This window comes from Aspergillus puulaauensis, chromosome 4 (assembly GCF_016861865.1).
Source record: "Aspergillus puulaauensis MK2 DNA, chromosome 4, nearly complete sequence".
Taxonomy (NCBI): Eukaryota; Fungi; Ascomycota; class Eurotiomycetes; order Eurotiales; family Aspergillaceae; genus Aspergillus; species Aspergillus puulaauensis.
The window spans coordinates 2,262,799-2,283,048 of NC_054860.1; the positions used below are offsets into that span (position 1 = coordinate 2,262,799).

Below are 20,250 nucleotides of genomic sequence, written 5' to 3' on the forward strand. Positions count from 1 at the left end.
AGTGGAGACCTACTTTGGCCGCATTGGGGTGTAACTGTAGGATCACATGGCTTTGGAAACCCTACTTGGATCACCTCTATGAGTATACGTGAATGTTAATGTTAGTCTTTAAACAATGGTATGTTATGCTGTACGGCTGTCGATACCTGATGCATATGAAATAACACTGCAGAGTCCGCAACCGCCTTTTTGCATTTCGGGTGTGTAGATACATCGAATCCGATTTTCTTTCGTCCAAGATCAACCGAGACATGGGGCAAGACCACAATGGACAAATTTGGCATTGCCTGAAGTATCAACTCGTGCTTCTAATGGGGCTCCCAAGGCCCAAATGGTCTTTTCGGGGTATTCTATGCCTACCTAACGTTTGCCACGGGGCCCTACGTGGAAAACAGTCTCAGTGAGATGGCAACCCGACCCTGGCATGTAGGGATAGGTCTTTTGTGTTTGGCAGCTCCTATATGCCCGGATGTTCGGTGCTAAAATGGCTATGAATGGGCGCGGCCTGTCGAGCATATCTAACCACTTAGCGCAGTAAGGATGATTCACGTTTTGTGGTCTTCGGCAGAATTTTACAAACTCCTGAAGATCCTCAGTCGAATTCTTATCCTTGGCCCGTGAAATCGTCCGGAAAACACCTCCGCTGGGGAATCTTTCGTTTAGAAAGTTATAGAGAAGAAAATTTGCATCTTGAACACGGGGTGGCTTATTCTGCTGGGGGGTTTCTGTTGCACTGTTAGACGGAACCAGTCCTACCCCATTAATCCGAGGTGGCAATCCTCTAATACGGTCTGGAGGTATGCTGAGTCCGAGCTCAGAGCGTACAGCCCCCCAAAGCTCCTGCAATAACTGGCCGTTCTTCGATTTGAAACCCCACCTAGGCAGTGTTGCCTTGGAAGGCTCTTTTTCCCAGGGTTCACATGGGCGCAGGGCAAACCCACTGGCATCGACTATGTCAATTCCATGTTCAGTAAAAGAAAGGGCGCGGGTTTGTGTCCCATTCTGCGGCATAGCACAACGTGGACTCTCCACCGTCAATGTTTGTTCCTGGCCTCCGGAGGTGAGCCATTTGATCTTGATTTCGGAATTAGGCTTTATCTCAACGGGAAACCCCTGTAAGTCCTTTGTCTTTACTCGTGGCGAGAGCTCGACCCGGCGCGCTTGAATATCTTTTCTCGAGACCCACAGCCCACTTCTCATCTGAGTCTTCTCTCCAATCCCGTCGTATCGCCTTTTGTGGCGACCAGTTGACTTGCAGACCAGGGCGAGAGCCTTGAGATATTCCGACTGGGGTAAACCATCAACGACTTTGAGGAAATACGACTGGCCTTGCGTGAGACTAGAAAGTTCCTTAACCCATCTTTCATGCATTTCTTCGTTGTTTGGAATAGCCAGATGTAGCTCGGGGATGTTCTCGGCCCAGAGCTTCTCAAGCTGGGATATTCGCTCAGGGGAGTTTTGACTTCCGTGCGCCCGCCCAAATGAGAAAATGCAATCGAAGGTGCCGTAGCCAAATATTGGACATGTAAGATCCTTCTCAAAGGCATCGGCCTTCCGCTTGGAGGAGGATCGTCCTGAATTAGGAACAACAGTAGTGTCTTCCTCGAGATTTTGATTAATAACACCTACCCTTTGCTTGATCACCATCTGGAGAACCGTGGAGAATGAGTTGCGGATGAATTTAGAACCACAGCCCTTTTGACTTGGCTCGTTTTCAGGAAGCGAGACATCAATTCCGTGGTCCGTTGTTTTGAGAGCAAAGGTGCCTAAGCCTTTGAGGATCACACATACATGGTTTAGGACCTTTGCAGTTAAGTCCCTCCGAGACGACAGTGAGGGTGTGCTTAAATGATGATCTATGGCATCCATTGTGCAATGTGCAACAAGGTATACTAGTTGTTTCTGAATGTAGAAGTTGCGTAAACTTGCCGGGTCTCTGTTGCCGTATTGATATTTACCAGGATGGCTGAGTGATATGTGGACTATATCTTGGCCTTTGCCGACCACTCCATCCATGCGGTTTGATATTCGAATCAGCGTTCCATCCATTGGAGGTAAGCCACATCTCTGAGTCTTGAGTTTCTGGAACCCGGAGGCGATGGCTGCATGGGATCGATGCCCATAGGTAACGATTATAATTGGCTGTGTGCATTGGATATAATTTTTGAGGATTTGAAGTGCCCGATGCACATTTGGGAAATCAGGCAAGGGAAGGACATTGAAGAAGGTGTATGTCTTTTGAAGATCAGGCGGCTGATTTCCGGAATTGAATTTCTCCCTTTCAATCTTACTCAATCGGTTGATTAGTCCTCTGACGAAGACACTAACGCTTGCAGAACCTTGAAAGAACGTATGCCCAGCCTTGAGATGTTTTCGTGAGAGCTCTTCCCCAAGATAGACCATAACTGTATATCCCTTATACTGGTAAGGACGTGCCTCATTCTTCATCACATTGAAGTAATCATGGTGGAAGTGGTACAGTTCACTATGAGTCCGTGCGTGCCTTTCAATCTCGTCGAAATCATCTGACAGTTTGCCCCAAGCTGTGCCCGGAAACTGCTCGCAACTACTGGAGAATTCAGTAAAGTATCGGGAATTGAAGCCCCTGAAAAGTTTTTCGTCAGTGATTTTTGGGAGGTAATCAATGTATTGGCCACCAGACTGCACGTTCAGCAGCGATCTTTCGCCGAAGAACTGAATCAATAGACGTTCTGTGTCGTCTGCCACCAGTTGGTTGCCCACGATCTCGTTTGAGCCAAGCATAGAAAAAGCAAGATGTGGAAACTCGTGTATCTCCAGTTCATCGTGAACTAAGGGGAATCTCTCTTTCATAATGTCACGAAAGGCACCGAATAGGCTGTTCGGCGATTTCTCGGAAATATCAAGTTGGGATCTTTGAACGAAGTCGCGACGGCCTTTGATCATACCTATGTAACGAACAGTGAGAGTCCCGAAAACTGTAATGCAACACTGAAATTCCCATTCGTCAAGCCGCGCGGAACCGAATCCTTTCGTACGAAGTAGCTGTACAACCAGGAGAAGTTGGACTGGTGTGAAAACCCACGACCGAATGTAAAACCTATGAGCTCGATCGACATTCGTCATAGCTGGGACCTTATCCCCTTCGAAGACATTGCGGATTTCTAAAATCTGCTTTAGCTCGGCGTTTGAAATCTGCATTGGCTGCAGAAGAAATCTTTTTAGTAATTGGCGTTCTGTTTGTGTTTGCGCTCTCCGAAGAGTCTGTTTGAACCTCTCAAACGCCATGCTCGACACGTCGATGTGTCGGGCTCGTAAAGAATGGAATAGTCGTTTAACACCGGCTTTCGTTTCAAAAATTGCATCACCAGGACCTTCTGCTGACTTGGATACACTTGCATTCTGTAAATCAATCTCATGAACATGTAAAGTATAGGATCTTGAAATGGGCATCGATGTTGACCTTTTATGTCCCATAATTGCGTTTAGCAATGAGATTTTGGGGACGTTGATGGTCCCGCAAGCAAGAAAGAAGTCTTGCAATAGACAATCTATCAAGTGGAAAATTTTTTTACTCACTATTTTGAGACAAATATTCACTCATGAAAGCCCGAGAACATTGGGAGCCCCCCACTGTCTGGCCGGTCATTCACATCCATGCCTGCTGCCGCCCACTGCCTCTACATGAGAGATAAAAAGCGTAGACAAGCTTGCACCAGACATAATATGATATATTCCGCCCTTCAGGTCAGCGTTGGCCAAGGTTTGTTTTATATGATGTTATTATTTCACTTAACAGTAGGCAGCTGACAGTTTCCCATGTCGAGGTCCTCCACGTATAAGAGAAAGCTACCTGGGAAAGACGCAGCTATAACAACCGACTAGACATTTATATCAAACACTCATCCTGTGTAGAAGCGCCTAAGCACAGCCAATATTTCGACTCCAGCTTCCTTTTATTCAGCTTTTCTTCGAGTTTCCTAATATTTATGGCGAGTCTAAATGTATAACTACGTAGCCCTAACCACAAAATGCACCCACTCCATCCGCCACCGGACTAGAGGTCGATATAGGAAAAATTCTCGGCATCCACTTCCTCGATGGTCTAACGGTCTATGATTTCCGCTTGTCAACCCTTACCAGGAACAAGCGCGGGAGACCTGGGTTCGACTCCCAGTCGGGGAGACATATTTTTGCTTTTGTTTCTGGGATTGGTGAAGTTTTTTTTTGGGTGTTGTGGGAAGGGTGGAGTTGGTTATCGGGTATCTAGAACGTAGGGACTACGGAGACACCGAGTTATCGACCACAGTTGTGGCGGTATTATGTGGTAAGGAAGGTAGTGGTACATATGGATATGAAAACGTCAAAAATGGCTGCATTCAATCGATATATCTTCGTAACCGGGAAATTCAAGAAGACTTTTCCTCTATCCCCTTCTATACTATCCCAACCTGACCCAATTCAACCCAAACCCAATGCGTAGAGAGATTACGTATACTTATTATAGGTCAAGTATACCGCTTTTACTCCATCTCAATAGTACCCGGAGGCTTGCTCGTATAATCGTAGCACACACGGCACACACCAGAGACCTCGTTGACGATGCGCGTCGACACCTTGGACAGGAACTCGTATGAGAAGGGGTATGGCGTGGCGGTCATGAAGTCCTTTGTGGAGATTGCGCGGAGTAGGATGATGTTGGCGTACACGCGCTTGTCGCCCATGACGCCGACGGCGCGCGATGGGTCGAGAGCGGCATATGCCTGGCCGATTTCGTCGTAGATGCCAGCTTCGCGGATCATGGTGACGAAGATGTGGTCGGCCTTGCGGGCCATTTCGACCTTTTCTTTGGTGACTTCACCAAGGACGCGGATGGCGATGCCGGGGCCTGGTTGGGTTAGTTAGTTTAGTAGGTAGTGGATGGAAAGTAAAGGTCTCTGGCTTACCGGGGAAGGGGTGGCGGCCGACGAGCTCTGCGGAGATGCCGAGTTGGCGTCCGAGCTCACGGACTTCGTCCTTGAAGAGTTCGCGGAGGGGCTCGATAAGCTTGAGGCCATGGCCACGCATCAGGCGCTCGGCGATACCACCGACGTTGTGATGAGTTTTGATGGTTTGGGAGGGGCCCTTGAAGGAAATACTTTCGATCACATCTTGGATTAATTAGCAGCGGCGTATAATGTTGAGTTTTTTTCAGAACCTACCGGGATAGAGGGTACCCTGAAGGAACCACTCAACCTTTCCAGAGCTCTTGGTTTCGATTTTCTTCGCCTCGTCCTCAAAGACGTCAATGAACTTTCCTCCAATGAACTTGCGCTTCTTCTCGGGGTCGTCAACACCCTTGAGACCAGCAAGGAATTCATCGCCAGCATCGACGACAGTCAAGTTGATACCGAGTTGCGCCTGAAGAACCTCTTGGACCTTCTCGCACTCGTTCAATCGCATGCAGCCATTATCCACAAGGACGGCGTGGAATCGATCTCCAATGGCTTCTGTCATCAGCTTAGCGGCAACGGTCGAGTCGACACCACCACTGACAGCACCCAGCACCTGGCCGTCAGGACCAACCAGGGAGCGAATTCGTGCGATTTCCTGGCCGATGAATTCCGCCATTGTCCACTTCTGCTCGGCACCGCAAATACCCACAGCGAAGTTCTTCAGAAGCTGTCCACCTTGGGGCGTGTCTGGATATTGTCGGTCAGCAGCTATATGAAAACCACCATAAGCAAGTGAAACTCACGAGTAACCTCAGGATGGAACTGAATTCCATAAACCGGATCCGACTTGTGCGCAATAGCCGCGAATTCCGAGTTCCCTGTGGTGCCGATAGTGTGGAAGCCCTCAGGCAGGTTACGGAGCTTGTCACCGTGAGACATCCAAACAGTCATATCGCCCTCAATGTCCTCAAACAGCTTATCGACGTGGCCTCCAAACCTGGTAGCCTTCAGGTCGGCATGACCATATTCCCTGGCAGTACCTGCAACGACATTGTCCGCGTGCAAGCGGTGGGCGAGCTCTTGCAGCCCGTAGCAGATACCGAGGATGGGGACACCGAGATCGAAGAAGGCAGGGTCGGCGTGGGGTGCGCCATTCTCATAGACGGAGTATGGGCCGCCGGAGAGAATGATACCCTTGGGCTTCCATCCCAGATCGGCGAGCTTCTGGGTGCAGGGGAGCATCTCGGAGTAGACATTGATTTCGCGCAGACGGCGGGTGATGAGGTGGGTGCTGGTGAGGTGGACATTAGTCTAGGTTCCCTCTAGCTCTCAGAATAATCCTTCAAGTAAACATACTATTGGGACCCAAAGTCCAACACGAGGATCGTGTCGAACGAGTTGTGAGGGATTGTGCCTGCCATGGTGGGGTTGAGATGGCTCAATTCGAGGACTATCAGGTGTGGGTTGGTCAATGGTGGACCGGAGTCTGTGTATATATGGAAGGGTATATGGTGAACAGACTGGACCGTTTCCTGAAAGCAAGAACGGTTCGGGAAATCAAGTCCAGAGGGTCGACTGATAAGAAGACGGCAGAGGGAAGAAAAAAAAAGATGACTCCTCCATTCTGCCATGCATTTGAATCCAATAATAATTATTGGCGGGGTTACTCACCGCTCACATGATACTATGAGGGGCTGTCGATCTTATCAGATAAGATCGGAAGCCACTATTCCCGAAATGGAAGATATTGTTTATAGGCACAGTTATTTGTATCATTCATTACTGTTCTACTGGACTAAATTCAATACCCATTGCCGAGGAAAAGATAAGCAAAATTAATAAAAACAGCAAACCGGAATCTAGAAAGCGAGCTATATAACGCTTCCTTTCCAGGGGCCAACTTCGGCGCATTGCGAGGGAAAGACTCAGCCTCAAGACCAGCAGCTTTTCTCATCAACAAGTCCACTATTTTATGCCGCCCACTGTTTTCAGCAAGCTGCACCGGGGTCATTCTTTCTCTGTTTTTTATATTCAAGCTGGGCCCATACCGGAGCAAAAGGGCAACTATTTGACTGTCATTGCATTCGGCTGCATAGTGTAAAAGTGTCATTCCATGCTCATCAATTGTATCCAGGTCCACGCCCCAGTCAAAAATAGCAATTAAAGCATCTTCTTTTTAGGGGAGACTTTTGGTTGTGGCGACATATCGGAAAAATTCGCGATCTTTGTACATGAAGTTGAGATGATCGCTTCCCACATGAAGGGGGGTTAAGTAGGCTGCTTTCAGGCCTTTTGAGACCAGGAGTTCCATTGCACCTATATTTTTTTCAAAAGCTGCATGGTGAAGGAATGTCGGGAGACTGCTATGGGTAAGGTTTCCCCGAACTGTGTCTTCGAAGTCTTGATCCGTGTACCTCTTGTACGCCAATTTGGCGTTCGCTACTCGTAAAACTTTAGCAGAAAGGCGTGTTCGTTGTATGATGCTTCATCGGTTGGAGTTTGTTGAAATCTGCTCCTAGTCGGATTAGTTCTGTACGCTGCTGCATCTATCGCATTTTGCGCACTGTGATGCTTGAAGTCAAGCTTATATTCATCATCCAATTTTTGTAAAAGACCCCGATTGCCCCTCGAAACGGCGTGGTAAAGTATGTCATCTTTGGAGACGGCCGTCACAGTTCCTCGCTTCCATAGTTCTAGGCTCAAACGGTGGTATGATAGCTTGCATGTTCTGGCAACATTGTTGATATGCCGTGGGTAGAGGCTTTGACAAAGATAAAGGTGTAAATCCTCGGAAAGATCAAGGAATCCTGTAGAAGTCGTACCAGTAATAGACATTGTAGCAGATTGTGGACGTTTTCGAAAAGGGTAATCGCAGGTTGGTTGGTTGAAGTATCGCCATCTTATGGCTGCTCTTTCAACTTCACCATACTGGGAATGAATACCTTAATAACTTTCTAAACGAAGTCTCTATTCATCTGTCTAATTGGGTTGCTACTAGCACTCTTGCTGAAAAATGCGCCATACCATGACTTGGTGCTGGCCTTCCCATGATACTGTGATATTTGCCGTTCATATATTAAAAGCGGGTTCGGACATGGCTATATGGATGGACGATATTTGTTTTTATAGTTGACCTACAATCACCGTAGGTGTTAAATAACCGCCGGGAATCCCCACGAACCTGGCTTGAGCGGGCGAATATCCAATTTAAATAACTTCTTATCAACGATAAACCAGGCAATGAATTATTTGGAGATGTATTCCTGTTCCATCTGTTCTAGGTATGTCTCGTATTCGCTATAAGCACTAGAGCAGAAAAGGCAAGAGTGCAACAGAGCGAACAAACACCAGTGCAACAATAAAGACCCCTCAGTCTGTTTTTCAAGCTGCTCTTCTCATCCATACATTGAAGGGGAATAAAAATAAAAATAAAGGCATCTTACTGCCACTACTTCGCAGTATATTTACAATACCATATCTAAATCCACCACAACTCTCTAAACATGGCCACAAAAGCACCCCCAAGCACCATAACCACGCACATCTCCTACGACCCCGCCGCCTACGAACGCATCTCGCATCGACCCAACAAAGAAATCGAGATTGTTTCGCCCGACCCCACCTGGGCCACATCCTTCTCCGTCCTCGAAGAACGCATAAAAACCGCCTTTGCGCAATCCCAATCCCCACCAAGCCTCCTCTACATCCAGCACGTCGGCAGCACGAGCGTCCCGGGCATCCCCGCAAAAGCAGTCATCGACCTCGACGTCGTCGTGGCCGACCCCACCGCGGAAGAAACTTATGTCCCCGTGCTTGAAAGCGCAGGGCTACAGTTCGTTCTCCGCGAGCCGCTGTGGCACCAGCATCGGTTTTTTGGGTGTGTGGAGCCGTATGCGAATGTCCATGTTTTTGGGCCTGATAGTCCTGAGGTTGTGAGGCATCGGATGTTTAGGGATTGGTTGAGGGATCCGAAGAATGAGGGGGATAGGGAGTTGTATGCGAGTGCGAAAAGAAAGGCTGCGGGGGAGAGTCGGGAGAGGGGCGAGTCGGTGCAGCAGTATAATGATCGAAAGGAGCCGGTTATTAGGGAGATCTTGAAGAGGGTTTACGAGGCGCATGGGCTGTTGGGGAAAAGTACGAAGGACTCCTGAGTTCTGGGCTTGGACGATGCGATTTCTTGTTGTATCTCTCGTTTTACAGGCCCCAGAATCGTGCCCTGGGCTGGAACTTAGTGCATCCTCATAAGGAGAGCCTATTGAGAAGGGATACTCTAGGGCCACCTTGGCATCCGCGTAATTGATTCTTGGCCTCTCCAAGCAAGGAATTAAACATATCTAGGGGCAAGACTCAAGAGCCAATTTTGGAATGTTGTTGTTCATCAGGTGGTAGATGCCAAGATACGGCTTATACTTGCCAAAATATTTGGACTCAATCATTGGGCAATGCACAGGGCTCGGGTTGAAATGCAGTGGATCTAGTTCAGCGCAGCGACTCTTTCGTTTCGCCAACGCAGCAACCTAGTAAAAGGAGATGCGGGATCTGCAATCTTGGGGAATAACCTAATGAGGACCTCAGGATGAGTTCATGCGCAGCCATGTAAGGTCTCATTCCCGGACCAAGCATTTCCGATATTCTCTGGGGTGGACTATGTGAGGGGTAGCAACGGCAAGTGAGGAGACTCCTCACTTGGTGGGCGTCAAAATATGTCATCCCCCGGCTGGAAGACACAATCCTTGTCTTATGAAAGATCAATATGGCGTGATGAATTGAACCACTTCTGACAAATTGAACAACTTCTGACACGGATAGCGTCGGATAGTCCTGCTGCCTCAAGACGGGAATGTGTTGACAAACAGACTCATGCCCAGGCCAATGAGCCGAGGGCACGATGGCGTCTCTGTGGCCGATATGAATTAAACGAGATGTGATTTGAGACCAAGGTTAATAGTCTGTCTGTGATTGTTAATAGTGTTTCGGCCGAAGCTCCATAGTGAGGAGCCCAAGTGGTGAGATGCGCAGAACCAAGAGCCTGGGATAATGATTTTCCTTGGCACATAGTTGCTGCGTTTACCGCATTGTCTCCAACCATTTAATATACCGCAGGGGTTTTCCACGGAAAATGCATCAAAACACCCCCTGTGGCGTCGAATTGGAGGAAGGAGGACCTTCGGTGGCCGTCCCGACTCCGGAGTGGAATTCGAGCCGTAGCCGCTCTACAAGATCTGGACCCAGTCAGACTGAAAAGCAGTTCCCATGTGCGCTGGAGAAAAAGCGACAGGACCGCCGATCATGCACCCCGGGGAAGGTTGACGAGACGAATCCGAAGCTGGAACCTTGCAGAGGAGGACGGCGGGACGATGACGAGGAGCGAGACTCGGACCACTCACCTCCTTCCTCCGCAGGGTCACGGGACCCCGCCGAGCACAAATGGCGGGCCGGAAAGTAGTAACTGTTAGCTAAGGAATTCGCCTCTGGTTCCTGCCGGTACATGGTCCGTATTAATGCGCGGCGGAATTGAGAGGCGAGATGGGGGAAAATTGCGGAGAAGAAGCGTTATAAAGGTTGAATATGGCAGATACTATGCTCCCAAGTGTCGCACAACCCCCAGCGAGCATTGACTCTCGAGCAGCAGCAGGAATCCTGTTCCACGAAGCCAAAGTTTCAGTACAGCGTTGTATCGGAGCGTACCGCCAAGGAGGGTGCTCTGACAGCTTCCCAGTCGCTGGCAGTCACGGGGGCTGCGGAGGTGGTTTTCCATTATGTCATAGAATGCAGGCGGGCGATCCCCAGCATCAACCAGCGGGTGTGCACTTGACCAGGTCGACTGTTGCCCAGTGCCATCCATCATCTGACTGACGAGATTTGGGGAGATTCGACGACACCCAGCAAATGAGCGTGGCCAGTCGATAGAGATCAAATTCAAACGGTACCGGAATAAGCAAAAAATCGCCTTGCCGACCGGGGGCCAAATCACCGTTGCGAATAAAGGCGCTAGTCTTGATGCTTGAATAAGGAACTACTACAGAAGGTGCTGCGGTGCCATGTCGGACAAGTCGGACAATTAGCATCGAAGTATATGGCATCCACGGCTCTCGAGTCCGGGCGCTGTTGAGTCAGAGAGTAAACAGTGCCACCAGGCTCAACTGTCTTTTTTTGTTCGCCGCGTTCATTCACCCGTGCTCCTTCTTCAGATTTTCGCCTCCGTAAAGAAACTTTTCTTCTCATCCCTGCAGCTGTAACAGCTCGATCTCTAATAAATAATCTGTCGCATCCATTCCACGGCTCTGAGGGAATCTCTGACAGTAGCTTTCTGGCACTCGACTTGTTCTGGTCCACTACCAGCATTTCACTTACTTCATAGAAACCTCACCACCACGACCTTCGGTGTCAGCTCTCCCACTTAACTACACTCTCCCGTTCACACTTGACCGTCCGCACACCCTCCTCGCGTCCGCTCCCCGCCCCTGCTCCTCCTGCTGCTCGCTGGCCATTCTCGAATCTCCTCCGACCTGCTTTCCCGTCACCTTGTTTGTCCCTCTTCGGTTACGCGGGTCCATCCCTTCCAATAGCGCCGTCCACTCGGAGCCAGACCTTGTTCCAGTGCCCGAATTCTGTGACTAACAGCTTTTGCTTGTCTCCTCACACGGCGCTGCCTTGGCCACTCTCGTCGCTGCAACCTGCTTCAAATTCTTCGGTGGGAATCTGGGGAAAGAAAAGCTTTTTCAACCCCTGTGCCAAAGGCTCCATTATTCACAATTTTGCTTTTTTTCCTTTGTGGTGCCCTCACCTTTGACCTGCCTTTTTGAGAGAGGGGAGTCTTTCGCCTATATAGAGCCCACGGCTCCAGCGACTCTCCACCATGTCTGCCGCTACCACCTCTCCGTCTATCGCAATCCGCAAGGCCTCTTTCTCGACTGGCCCTCCGAGGAACGCCTCTCCCACCACTGAATCTCGCAACTCTTCCCGCAACTCCTCATGCTCCTCGCCTAATCGATCAAAAAATAGCAGCCGTCGCGAGTCGTTCGGCTCAATCAAAGAAGACATTGACGGTACGAATTCCCCTCCGCCTTGGCCTGCTTGGGTTCGCTTCGACACAATGCCAGGTGTAGGTCAATGTCCGTTGCCTTGGCTTGAATCTCTAACATTGGTTCATAGGAATTGCGCAATCCTTCGTGGATACACACGGTGAACATTCTCCCAAAGAGCACCCCAAGCTGGACAGCCACGACATGCAACATGCCCCAGAGTTCTGCTGCCCCTGCGGAGGGTTCCTGGGCTGGAAACAGATTCGTTTGGGCGGAAAGAGCCTTAGCAGGAGCTACAGTGACCTCCGGGGCCTTGGGAACATGACTGCTCGTGGCTGGGCCTGGGAAGAGACTCCAACCATCGCTACTCCGACAAGCAAGACACCGGAGGTGAAAGAACAGAAGCCAGACCCCGGGCCAGAGCCGGGAACATCTGTGCTGGAGAAAATGCCCCCGGAGATTCTTGGTAAGACACACCCGTATCATCTTTCCTCCCGGCTTTGTTCGTGTTTCTGACTAGGTTTTAGACCAAATTATATCACACCTCGCTTTGGATGTCCCTCCAAACGGCTACACACCCCGAAATGTCGACTTGATTTCGTGCCTGCTCACCTCGAGGACCTTGCATGCTGCAACCCTTAGCGTGCTGTACAGGAACATGACTTTCCCACACTCCGTTATCTTCTCCAAGGCTCTCAACCACATGTCACAGTACCCGGCCTTGGGAACCCTAGTTCGTCGCCTCGACTTTTCTCACTTTACCTCTGTTGGTCTTGGCCGCACCAAGCAGATGAACTCCGAAATCCAAAACTTGACATCCACAACACTCCTGAAATTCCTAGAACTTCTGCCGAACCTCAAGGAATGCTTGCTCCAGGAGCACCTTGAAGGAGATATCAGCGTGGAAGTTCTGACCAAGCTGTTCACTGGCCTCCCCAATTTGACTAGTCTTGATTTTTGTGGTAGCTCCTCGTCGGCCTTCTCGACTATCTTCCACCAGTCTTTGCACGCTGGACGTGGCCTTCCCCTGACGCTGCCGAATTTACGGCGAATTTCCTTCCACGAATGCAGCGGCGTTCCATCGTCGTCCTACGAAATTTTGCTCCCTAAGCTGGTTAATCTGACCCATCTGGATCTCACCCACACCCAGGTCAGCGAGGATGCATTATTCTCCATTCCAGAAACTGCCCGGATCACTCATCTGAGTCTTTCACGGTGCATCCGACTGGGAGGACCGCGAGTGGTGGAATTTTTGACAACACATCCAGCTGTAAAGGACTCTTTGGTATTCCTTAACGTCATGACAGACGCCTCTCGATACCGGCTCCTGGAGGAAGAAGACGTACGAAAGCTGCTTCCCAAGCTCCCGACCTCGCTCCGTTCGCTCAACCTCGGGGGTGCTAGAATCACCTCAGACCACACTGAGGCTTTGATTCCCTTGACAAAGCACCTGGAGGAGCTGGGTCTCAGCTCAGCAGACCTGTCAGCTCAGGATCTCAGCCGCTTCTTTGCGTCTCCTCAACCCAAAGCCGAGACTGAGACCGAGGCCGCATCGGGCTCGGAAGTGGCACCCTGGCAGCCATCTTCGCTTTGCTACCTTGACCTTACCAAAGTACCTCGCCTGACAGTGGGCACGGTTTTTAACACTAATACTTGCCTGCTGCTCACGAAGCAAAGCTACCCTCTTCAAGTGATCGAGTTCAACGACAAACTCATCACGCCACTGCGCGAGAAACCAAAGAATACCAAGAGTTCTCCCGACTGGACAGTCCGTGAATTAGGCCGTCGCGGATGGTATGTCCGTGACCCTGCCTCGATGCCTGGTACTCCAATCGATGATGGCTCTCGTTTTTGGAAGATGGGAGCTCGCTGGTGGGGAATGAAGAAAATCCCCGTTGCTGTTGGCGACGTTGGGGGCCTCTATGGACACTACATGTTCAAGAGGTGATGAAATTTGCCCGCAAAAACATTATTGATTTTTATCGGGAAATGATGAGTTTTGAGGTTATATACCCATGATTATTATTTTTCTTGCATGTCCTACTTATTTTTTGGCGTTCATGTTTAGCTCTGGGTGGGATTCTCTCCTCCAATTTCAGTTTCCGGAGCACAAAAGTGAGCGGCTCTCTTTTCATTTTTATGATTGAGCGTGGGCTTTGTTTTGGCTGCATAGCGGAAGCAAGATTTGTTTGTTATTTTCTAGGCTTACGGAATACCTCTATTGATTTTGACTTTGATATGAGTTTGATATGATTATGGGAATTGCTGGAGCATTATTCTTTATATTATTTAAATTCGCAATAAAACTTTATCGATTTAATATTATTGCAATATTTAGTACGTAGTTCTGAGATTGACTCGAGAGTCGTTGGAGGCTCTTCCAAAGTCTGGCCCAATCACGTGCCGCAGTATTTCAGCAGCTCCAGTCCCAGACTTCCAAACTTCACTTTCACTATCTCGGCATCATCTAGGCGCATCTCTAATCTCGAAGGCATTCGACCTTCTGCACTCCTTACCCAGCGCGTCCACTGGGGTTTTATTCCCTCCCGATGGGCGGATCGCTCTCCGCCGCCCAGGACAGTGGACGCTGTCGAGTTCGACCACGATGGCACCTCCGAGCGGGTCGGCGGCGTACAAGAAGAAAGATGGGACCCTGGCGATGTCGTCCGACCGCCAGTCGGTCTCTTGGATTCCGGCAGCGAGCGGCGCGTCCGGGTCTATTACGCTCTCTGTGTCTCAAATCACTAGTGCGTTGCGTTGCCTTGAGTCTTTTTTTTGCAAACGGATCGTCAGAGAAACGAAGATCTAACAGACACAGATTTACAGCAGACACCCGCTAGCAGCCCAAAAGTTATGCTGAAGATTTTTGTCCTTCCCCCGAACGGAGCCTCCGCGAACCCCGAACAATACATCTTTTCGTTTACCGCGGGCGCGACGGCGCGAGCAGAAGCGGATGCTATTAAAGATGCTCTCAGCGCAGCGATCCAAGCAGCGAAATCTACTGCTGAAACTCCGGCGGAGACTCCAGCCGCATCGACAGGTGAGGGAGGAGGAGGAGGAGCAGGAGCGATGTCGGCGGCCATGGCGATGGCAAGCGCGGTTTCGTCCCCAGGCACAGGGAAGCACTGGTGGGATGATGATAAGCGGCTTAGGACCGATGTGGAGCTACAGCAGTCGCTACTGAAGGCGGACGCGAACCTACAAAAGATGTTTATGGAGTCACTGCATACAAAACCGGAGACATTGTCGGCTAGCCAGTTCATGTCGCTGTTCTGGTCTACGCGGCTGCACCTCTTGCGGGCGCATGCTATTGAGCGATCCCAGACTAGAGGATCTTATAATGTGTTGTCGACGCTGAAGCCGCGGACGGAAGATAATGTGACGAAGCTGAATATCAGCAAGGAGCAAATCCAATTGATTTTCGGCCAGCATCCGCTCGTGAAACGGGTGTATGATGAGAATGTGCCGAAGCTGAGTGAATCGCAGTTCTGGTCGCGGTTTTTCCAGAGTCGACTGTTTAAGAAGCTGCGTGGAGAACGTATCTCAGAAGCTGATGCGATGGATGCTGTTCTGGACAAGTACCTGAAAGCAGATGAGTCTGGAAATCTCCCGCGTGAGGTTCAGGTGCCGAATTTCCTTGACTTGGAAGGAAACGAAGGGAACAACAGTCAGCGTCGGGGAAATCGACCAGATATCGACATGAGACCGTCAGCTGTAGAGAAAGTGCCAATTATTCGAACACTGAACAACCTGAGTGAGAAGATCATGGCGAACGTCGCGCCTGCGGATCGAGCACCCTCAGCGCCCGTGGGCACCATGGATGACGGGACATACGATGAACTGCAGCTGCGCGATTTGCGCGGCGACGAGCAGGCAAATCGCGTTTTACTAAACATACGGGACCAAAACCGATTCTTCTCAGCGGCCAAATTCGCCGAGGATGAACGCAGCCGTCTTCTTGCACAGCAAGATCCAGAGCAGATATTACAGAATCTGCGCACCGCCATTGAGCGGAATTTCCGCGACGACGGGGCAGCGCCATTAGGCAAATTGGTTGACCCCGATGAGGATGAAGATGATGAGGATTTAACAACTAGCTCGAGGCACCAGCGGCATCTCGCATCTACACAGATTCTTGACATGATCAAGGACCGACGTGCCCAGCTCCAGGTTTCGGCGAACTCAGGCACCTACGGACTGACAGATACACTATACGATCGTTTAACGCTTACACACGCAACGACCACGGAATTCCTCCATCAATTCTGGCAGGCATTCCTTTCGGGAAATCCAGACCGTGCAGGCGAGGTATCGTCGCTGGTGGAGTCACTCAACCGCGCCATCGAACGAATCAACGCCGTTGCGACGGATGCAGAGGCAGAGCGCCAGGTGGAGGTGGATAAGGTGAAGCGGCATGCCCGCGAAGTGCTGCAGGCGACAGGGAAAAGGCTACGAATTAACCTAGAGAGTATCCCAGGCGGAGAGCAAGCAGTGAGGCGCTTATTAGGGCCGACGATCCGGGCATTGGAAACGGCCTTGACGCGGTATAAAGAAGCCTTGGCTGAAGAGACGAAGAATATAGACTCGAGCAATACGTAATTAACAAAATGCAATTTTCAGTAATATTTCTCCTGAACATACTGCTATTCATCTGGTACATTAAACGTGGATGTATTCGGTATGCCGAGGCTCTCCGGATCAGCCCCCCATCTTCTTTGGTTACCGTAAATGACCGCCGCCCTCATCCAACTCCGCAACTGCCAACGTGTCTTAAATCTTAACATCAACGTCGCAAACAATCACGAAACAGCAACCCCCCCCCCCACACTTAATCCTCAGGAGAAGCTTAGCTCGAATGTCATCAGCATGCAGATAAGCGGCCTATCAAATACACCCCTCACAAAAGTGCTCCTAATCTACACAATCGCGGCCTCGATCGCCCTCTCCATCTTCGACATTAAACACCTCCCCGCCATCCATGTCTCCCCGCACCTCTTCCCTTACGGCCAGTTCTGGCGCTGCCTGATCTGGCAGATCGCCGGGTTTGCGAACTCCACGGAGGCGCTCTTTGCCGCGCTGTTGGTTTACCATGTTCGAGTTGTTGAGCGCGGATGGGGGAGTCGGAAGGTTGCTGTATGTTCCCCTCCTCTTATATACAAGAGTTACAACAGCTGGGAAAGTTATAGAGAATTGATGCTAATCCGCACGTCTCGCTCTTTACAGACATTTATCCTCAGCACACTCCCCTACACGACACTCCTCGCGCCCCTCCTCCTAACCCTCGTCGTGAGACCGCTCACCTTCGGGAAAATAAACTACCTCCCATCTGGCCCAACGGGGACAATCTTCGCGCTGCTTGCACAGTACCACGCCTCTATACCCTCGACATATAGATATACCATTTCTACCTCATCATCGTCCCCGTCCCCGTCCCCGTCCCCGTCTACACCTACAGCTTCAACCCCAACAACAACACCCGCATCACAAACAACCGACACTGCTGAATCCCCGCAAAAGACCCTCACAATCTCTCTAACAGACAAATCAACCACATACTTAATCGCCGCGCAGCTCGCGCTCTCGCAGTTCCCATATATGCTTCTGCCATCAGCGCTAGGGTGGGTTGTTGGCGTGGCCTGGCGCGCGGACGTTCTCCCTTGTGTCGCTGGGAGCGGGAGTGCGGGATGGAGGGTGCCGGCGTGGGTTGTTGGGGAGGAAGGTGGGACGTTCTCTACACGGAATGGAGGTGGGAGTGGAGGTGGCCAGGAGGCTAGGTTTGAGGGGCTGCGGAGAAGATTGGAGAGCGAGGCTGCTGCTGCGGCGAGTGGGAGTTCAAACTCGAATACGGATGCTTCTGGGTCTGGGGCTGGATCTAGTAGGCTGAGAGCTGGGAGGGGGTGATCGTGTGCTTGCCTACATTGGAGCCTACCTTATATTCCTACATATACCACATCTTGCTTCAGTTGGAAACTAGAATTATATGGAAAGAATGTTATTAGGATTGAATACTAGTCAACTTCTAATAATCGCTAGGCCTATTTTGCCGAAATAATGGTTTATGTCTAAATCTGTCGGAGAAGGACACTACCTCATGGGCTATCTACCGTCCATTGCGACTTCGCCGCATATTCTCCTTGCACTCATTACAGTACCATTTAACTACAAATCGTTAGCAGATGAACAATTGAACTCTTCCTTTGCTAGTAGGGAAAACTCACCATTTCGTCCAGGAGGCTTCGTGAGCCCAACACAGGATAGATGGAACCATTCGCGGGGACATGCGTCATTGTCACACGCAACCATCTCGCCGAAACTGATCTCGTTACAGTAGCAGTATCGCGGCTCGCCTTCTTCGTCCTCGTCATCACCTTCGTGGAGTGATTCCTCGGGGTCTGATACAGGTGGCGGTGGCGCCGCGGCCGCGGTACTGCCGTTCTTCTTGTGAGTACGCTTCGGCGCCGGGTCTGTACCTCGCGTTGGTCGCGTGCGCGGCTGTATCGGCTCTGCGGAAGCAAGCACGGGAGTTGCAGGTTTGGATACCCTTCCTTTAGCAGCATTGTTTGAGGCGGGTGCCGAGATTTCTGCGGACTCGATTGACTCGGCAGGTTTGGTATCCATATCCTCTCGTTGGTTTCCGGGTGGTGCTAAAGACTTGGAAATATCGGTGGGTTCAGGCATATGCCGGAAGGTATCTGGAAGAGGAACCATTTCTGTCCTGGAAGGTGTCTCTTTCGATGGTAGTTTTGGTTCGGAGGTTTTGCCTACAGACATTAGCACTGATCGGCAGAGAGTATACAGGAAAAAAACCCATACCGGAGTTAGGTATACGGTTAGACGCAGAAGATGACGGTCTTTGTCGAGAATTTGGCTGCGCTGAGTTTTGCTGTGCCCTTGAGGACTGTGGTCGCGACGAGCCAGGTCCAGGGCTAGCTGCGCTGCGTGGAATAGTCGCAGCAGCCGCAGCAGCACCGATAATCGGAGAAGGAGGAATAACGGGAGAGTCGGCGGCGTTGGTCCCAGTGTTGTTTCTATTCGCAATTAGTCAAGTCATACCAGAATAGAACAAAGCAAGCATACCTTTTGCGAGAAGTTGCATTAGAATTAGGTGCTCGTGAGCGCTTTTTGGTCGCATCAGCAACATCTTTCGATACCGCCCGCCCAGAGGCCCCGACACCGCTAGCAGACCGTTCCATAGCAGCGCCAGCCTCCACAGCAACAGGCCGTTCGACCTTGCGACGTTTGGCCTGGCCTGATGAGCCAGTCGCACCAGATTGGTGGTGACCTGCAGAGGTGTGGTCACCCCCAGCGAGACGACTCTTGCTGCTCTGTCCCTTCCGAGACCCAGCAGCACGAATGTCATCCATGTCTGAGTCCGCGTGCGCCCGACGCTGTCTGCGCGCCAGCACTGCCTCACGTCTCGCCTCACTGCGTGATGCAGCTTCAGCTTCCTGAAGAGCATGCACAAGATCTTTATTCGACGCAACCTCTCGTCGAGGACGCTCGTTGGAGGTGGTCTTGGGGCCATTCCGATTCGAGTAAGCCCAGTGACTAAGACTCCCAAGGCGAGCTTCATCGCTAATCTCACCCGCAATGAACGGGAATATAGAATCTAAACGCATGATCTGGCGGTCGAGTTCATCGTTCGCGTTGGAGATCACATGGTTTTTCTCATCAGCTGTCATCATGAGATCGGAGAGGGTATGTCGGACATGATCGAAAAGGACGCGGCGGTTCTTGCTTTCAGGAGATTCGGGTTCGCGTGAAGCATCCTACAACCAGTCAAGTAATTAGTACGCATGCACTTGGGTATTTGCGCTGGACTTGACCCTGACTTACCGTGGGCTGGAGGTCATCTCGAACAACTCCTCCGATAACAGGCGCAGGGTTAGCAGGATAAGGAGTTGCCGGCGTCTCAGACGAATCCTTCAGAAGCTGTAGTAGATTATCTTCAAGCGCCCACGCCTTAGCGTCAACCTCCTTGAGCAACGAGTTGTGACGTCGAAATTCCCGTGGGAGGGCGGTTATAGCGTCCGTGAAATGGGTGAGAGCAGGATAGAATCCATGGGGCACAGGCGACGATGCCGGGTCTTCCATTATCCCATGGCCGTAGGCAAAAGATGAGCGTCCAAGAGTCTTGGATGTGCGCGAGGGGTTCGTTCTCGTCTGGCGCGCTGACTGACGGGCACTGTGACCCTGAGCGCTGAGGGCCGACGGAGCGACGGCCGACATTCTCTCGAAGAGACGAGAAGCGAGGGTATTATCAATCAGTATATGACAAGCAGATTTTAATAGAAAACGACTAGCAAATCCGC

At 50.7% G+C, this 20,250-nt stretch overlaps 9 protein-coding genes and 1 non-coding gene across 10 annotated transcripts; 6 read left to right on the forward strand and 4 right to left on the reverse strand.

Annotated features, from left to right (window-relative positions):
• Positions 1 to 360: 360 nt before the first annotated feature.
• APUU_40921A (uncharacterized protein) lies at positions 361 to 3,456 on the reverse strand (the record flags this gene model as incomplete). Its single annotated transcript, XM_041704047.1, has 1 exon — positions 361 to 3,456. One exon carries the CDS (start codon positions 3,454 to 3,456, stop codon positions 361 to 363), a length of 3,096 nt encoding a protein of 1,031 aa, XP_041556671.1.
• A 617-nt stretch (positions 3,457 to 4,073) lies between these two features.
• On the forward strand, positions 4,074 to 4,164 carry APUU_t40021S. The gene has a single exon. It is a non-coding gene; the product is annotated as a tRNA-Asp (tRNA).
• A 338-nt stretch (positions 4,165 to 4,502) lies between these two features.
• On the reverse strand, positions 4,503 to 6,334 carry gua1 (GMP synthase (glutamine-hydrolyzing); the record flags this gene model as incomplete). Its single annotated transcript, XM_041704048.1, has 5 exons — positions 4,503 to 4,867; positions 4,926 to 5,129; positions 5,181 to 5,660; positions 5,717 to 6,204; positions 6,270 to 6,334. 5 exons carry the CDS (start codon positions 6,332 to 6,334, stop codon positions 4,503 to 4,505), a joined length of 1,602 nt encoding a protein of 533 aa, XP_041556672.1.
• A 1,018-nt stretch (positions 6,335 to 7,352) lies between these two features.
• Positions 7,353 to 7,748, reverse strand: APUU_40923A (uncharacterized protein; the record flags this gene model as incomplete). The annotated part of the gene is given in 2 exon segments (XM_041704049.1): positions 7,353 to 7,720; positions 7,736 to 7,748. The coding sequence occupies 2 exon segments, from the start codon at positions 7,746 to 7,748 to the stop codon at positions 7,353 to 7,355; spliced, it is 381 nt and encodes a 126-aa protein (XP_041556673.1).
• A 668-nt stretch (positions 7,749 to 8,416) lies between these two features.
• Positions 8,417 to 9,064, forward strand: APUU_40924S (GrpB family protein; the record flags this gene model as incomplete). Its single annotated transcript, XM_041704050.1, has 1 exon — positions 8,417 to 9,064. The coding sequence occupies one exon, from the start codon at positions 8,417 to 8,419 to the stop codon at positions 9,062 to 9,064; it is 648 nt and encodes a 215-aa protein (XP_041556674.1).
• Positions 9,065 to 10,032: 968 nt separating this feature from the next.
• APUU_40925S (uncharacterized protein) lies at positions 10,033 to 10,359 on the forward strand (the record flags this gene model as incomplete). The annotated part of the gene is made up of 1 exon (XM_041704051.1): positions 10,033 to 10,359. The coding sequence occupies one exon, from the start codon at positions 10,033 to 10,035 to the stop codon at positions 10,357 to 10,359; it is 327 nt and encodes a 108-aa protein (XP_041556675.1).
• Positions 10,360 to 11,772: 1,413 nt separating this feature from the next.
• Positions 11,773 to 13,886, forward strand: APUU_40926S (Leucine Rich Repeat domain protein; the record flags this gene model as incomplete). Its single annotated transcript, XM_041704053.1, has 3 exons — positions 11,773 to 11,962; positions 12,069 to 12,404; positions 12,466 to 13,886. 3 exons carry the CDS (start codon positions 11,773 to 11,775, stop codon positions 13,884 to 13,886), a joined length of 1,947 nt encoding a protein of 648 aa, XP_041556676.1.
• Positions 13,887 to 14,543: 657 nt separating this feature from the next.
• Positions 14,544 to 16,537, forward strand: TFB1 (TFIIH subunit TFB1 family protein; the record flags this gene model as incomplete). The annotated part of the gene is made up of 2 exons (XM_041704054.1): positions 14,544 to 14,685; positions 14,757 to 16,537. The coding sequence occupies 2 exons, from the start codon at positions 14,544 to 14,546 to the stop codon at positions 16,535 to 16,537; spliced, it is 1,923 nt and encodes a 640-aa protein (XP_041556677.1).
• Positions 16,538 to 16,666: 129 nt separating this feature from the next.
• Positions 16,667 to 17,839, forward strand: dscB (the record flags this gene model as incomplete). The annotated part of the gene is made up of 2 exons (XM_041704055.1): positions 16,667 to 17,071; positions 17,162 to 17,839. The coding sequence occupies 2 exons, from the start codon at positions 16,667 to 16,669 to the stop codon at positions 17,837 to 17,839; spliced, it is 1,083 nt and encodes a 360-aa protein (XP_041556678.1).
• Positions 17,840 to 18,038: 199 nt separating this feature from the next.
• On the reverse strand, positions 18,039 to 20,167 carry APUU_40929A (putative PHD finger domain protein (Ing1); the record flags this gene model as incomplete). The annotated part of the gene is made up of 5 exons (XM_041704056.1): positions 18,039 to 18,097; positions 18,157 to 18,699; positions 18,752 to 18,966; positions 19,016 to 19,707; positions 19,775 to 20,167. The coding sequence occupies 5 exons, from the start codon at positions 20,165 to 20,167 to the stop codon at positions 18,039 to 18,041; spliced, it is 1,902 nt and encodes a 633-aa protein (XP_041556679.1).
• Between the last annotated feature and the right edge of the window lie 83 nt (positions 20,168 to 20,250).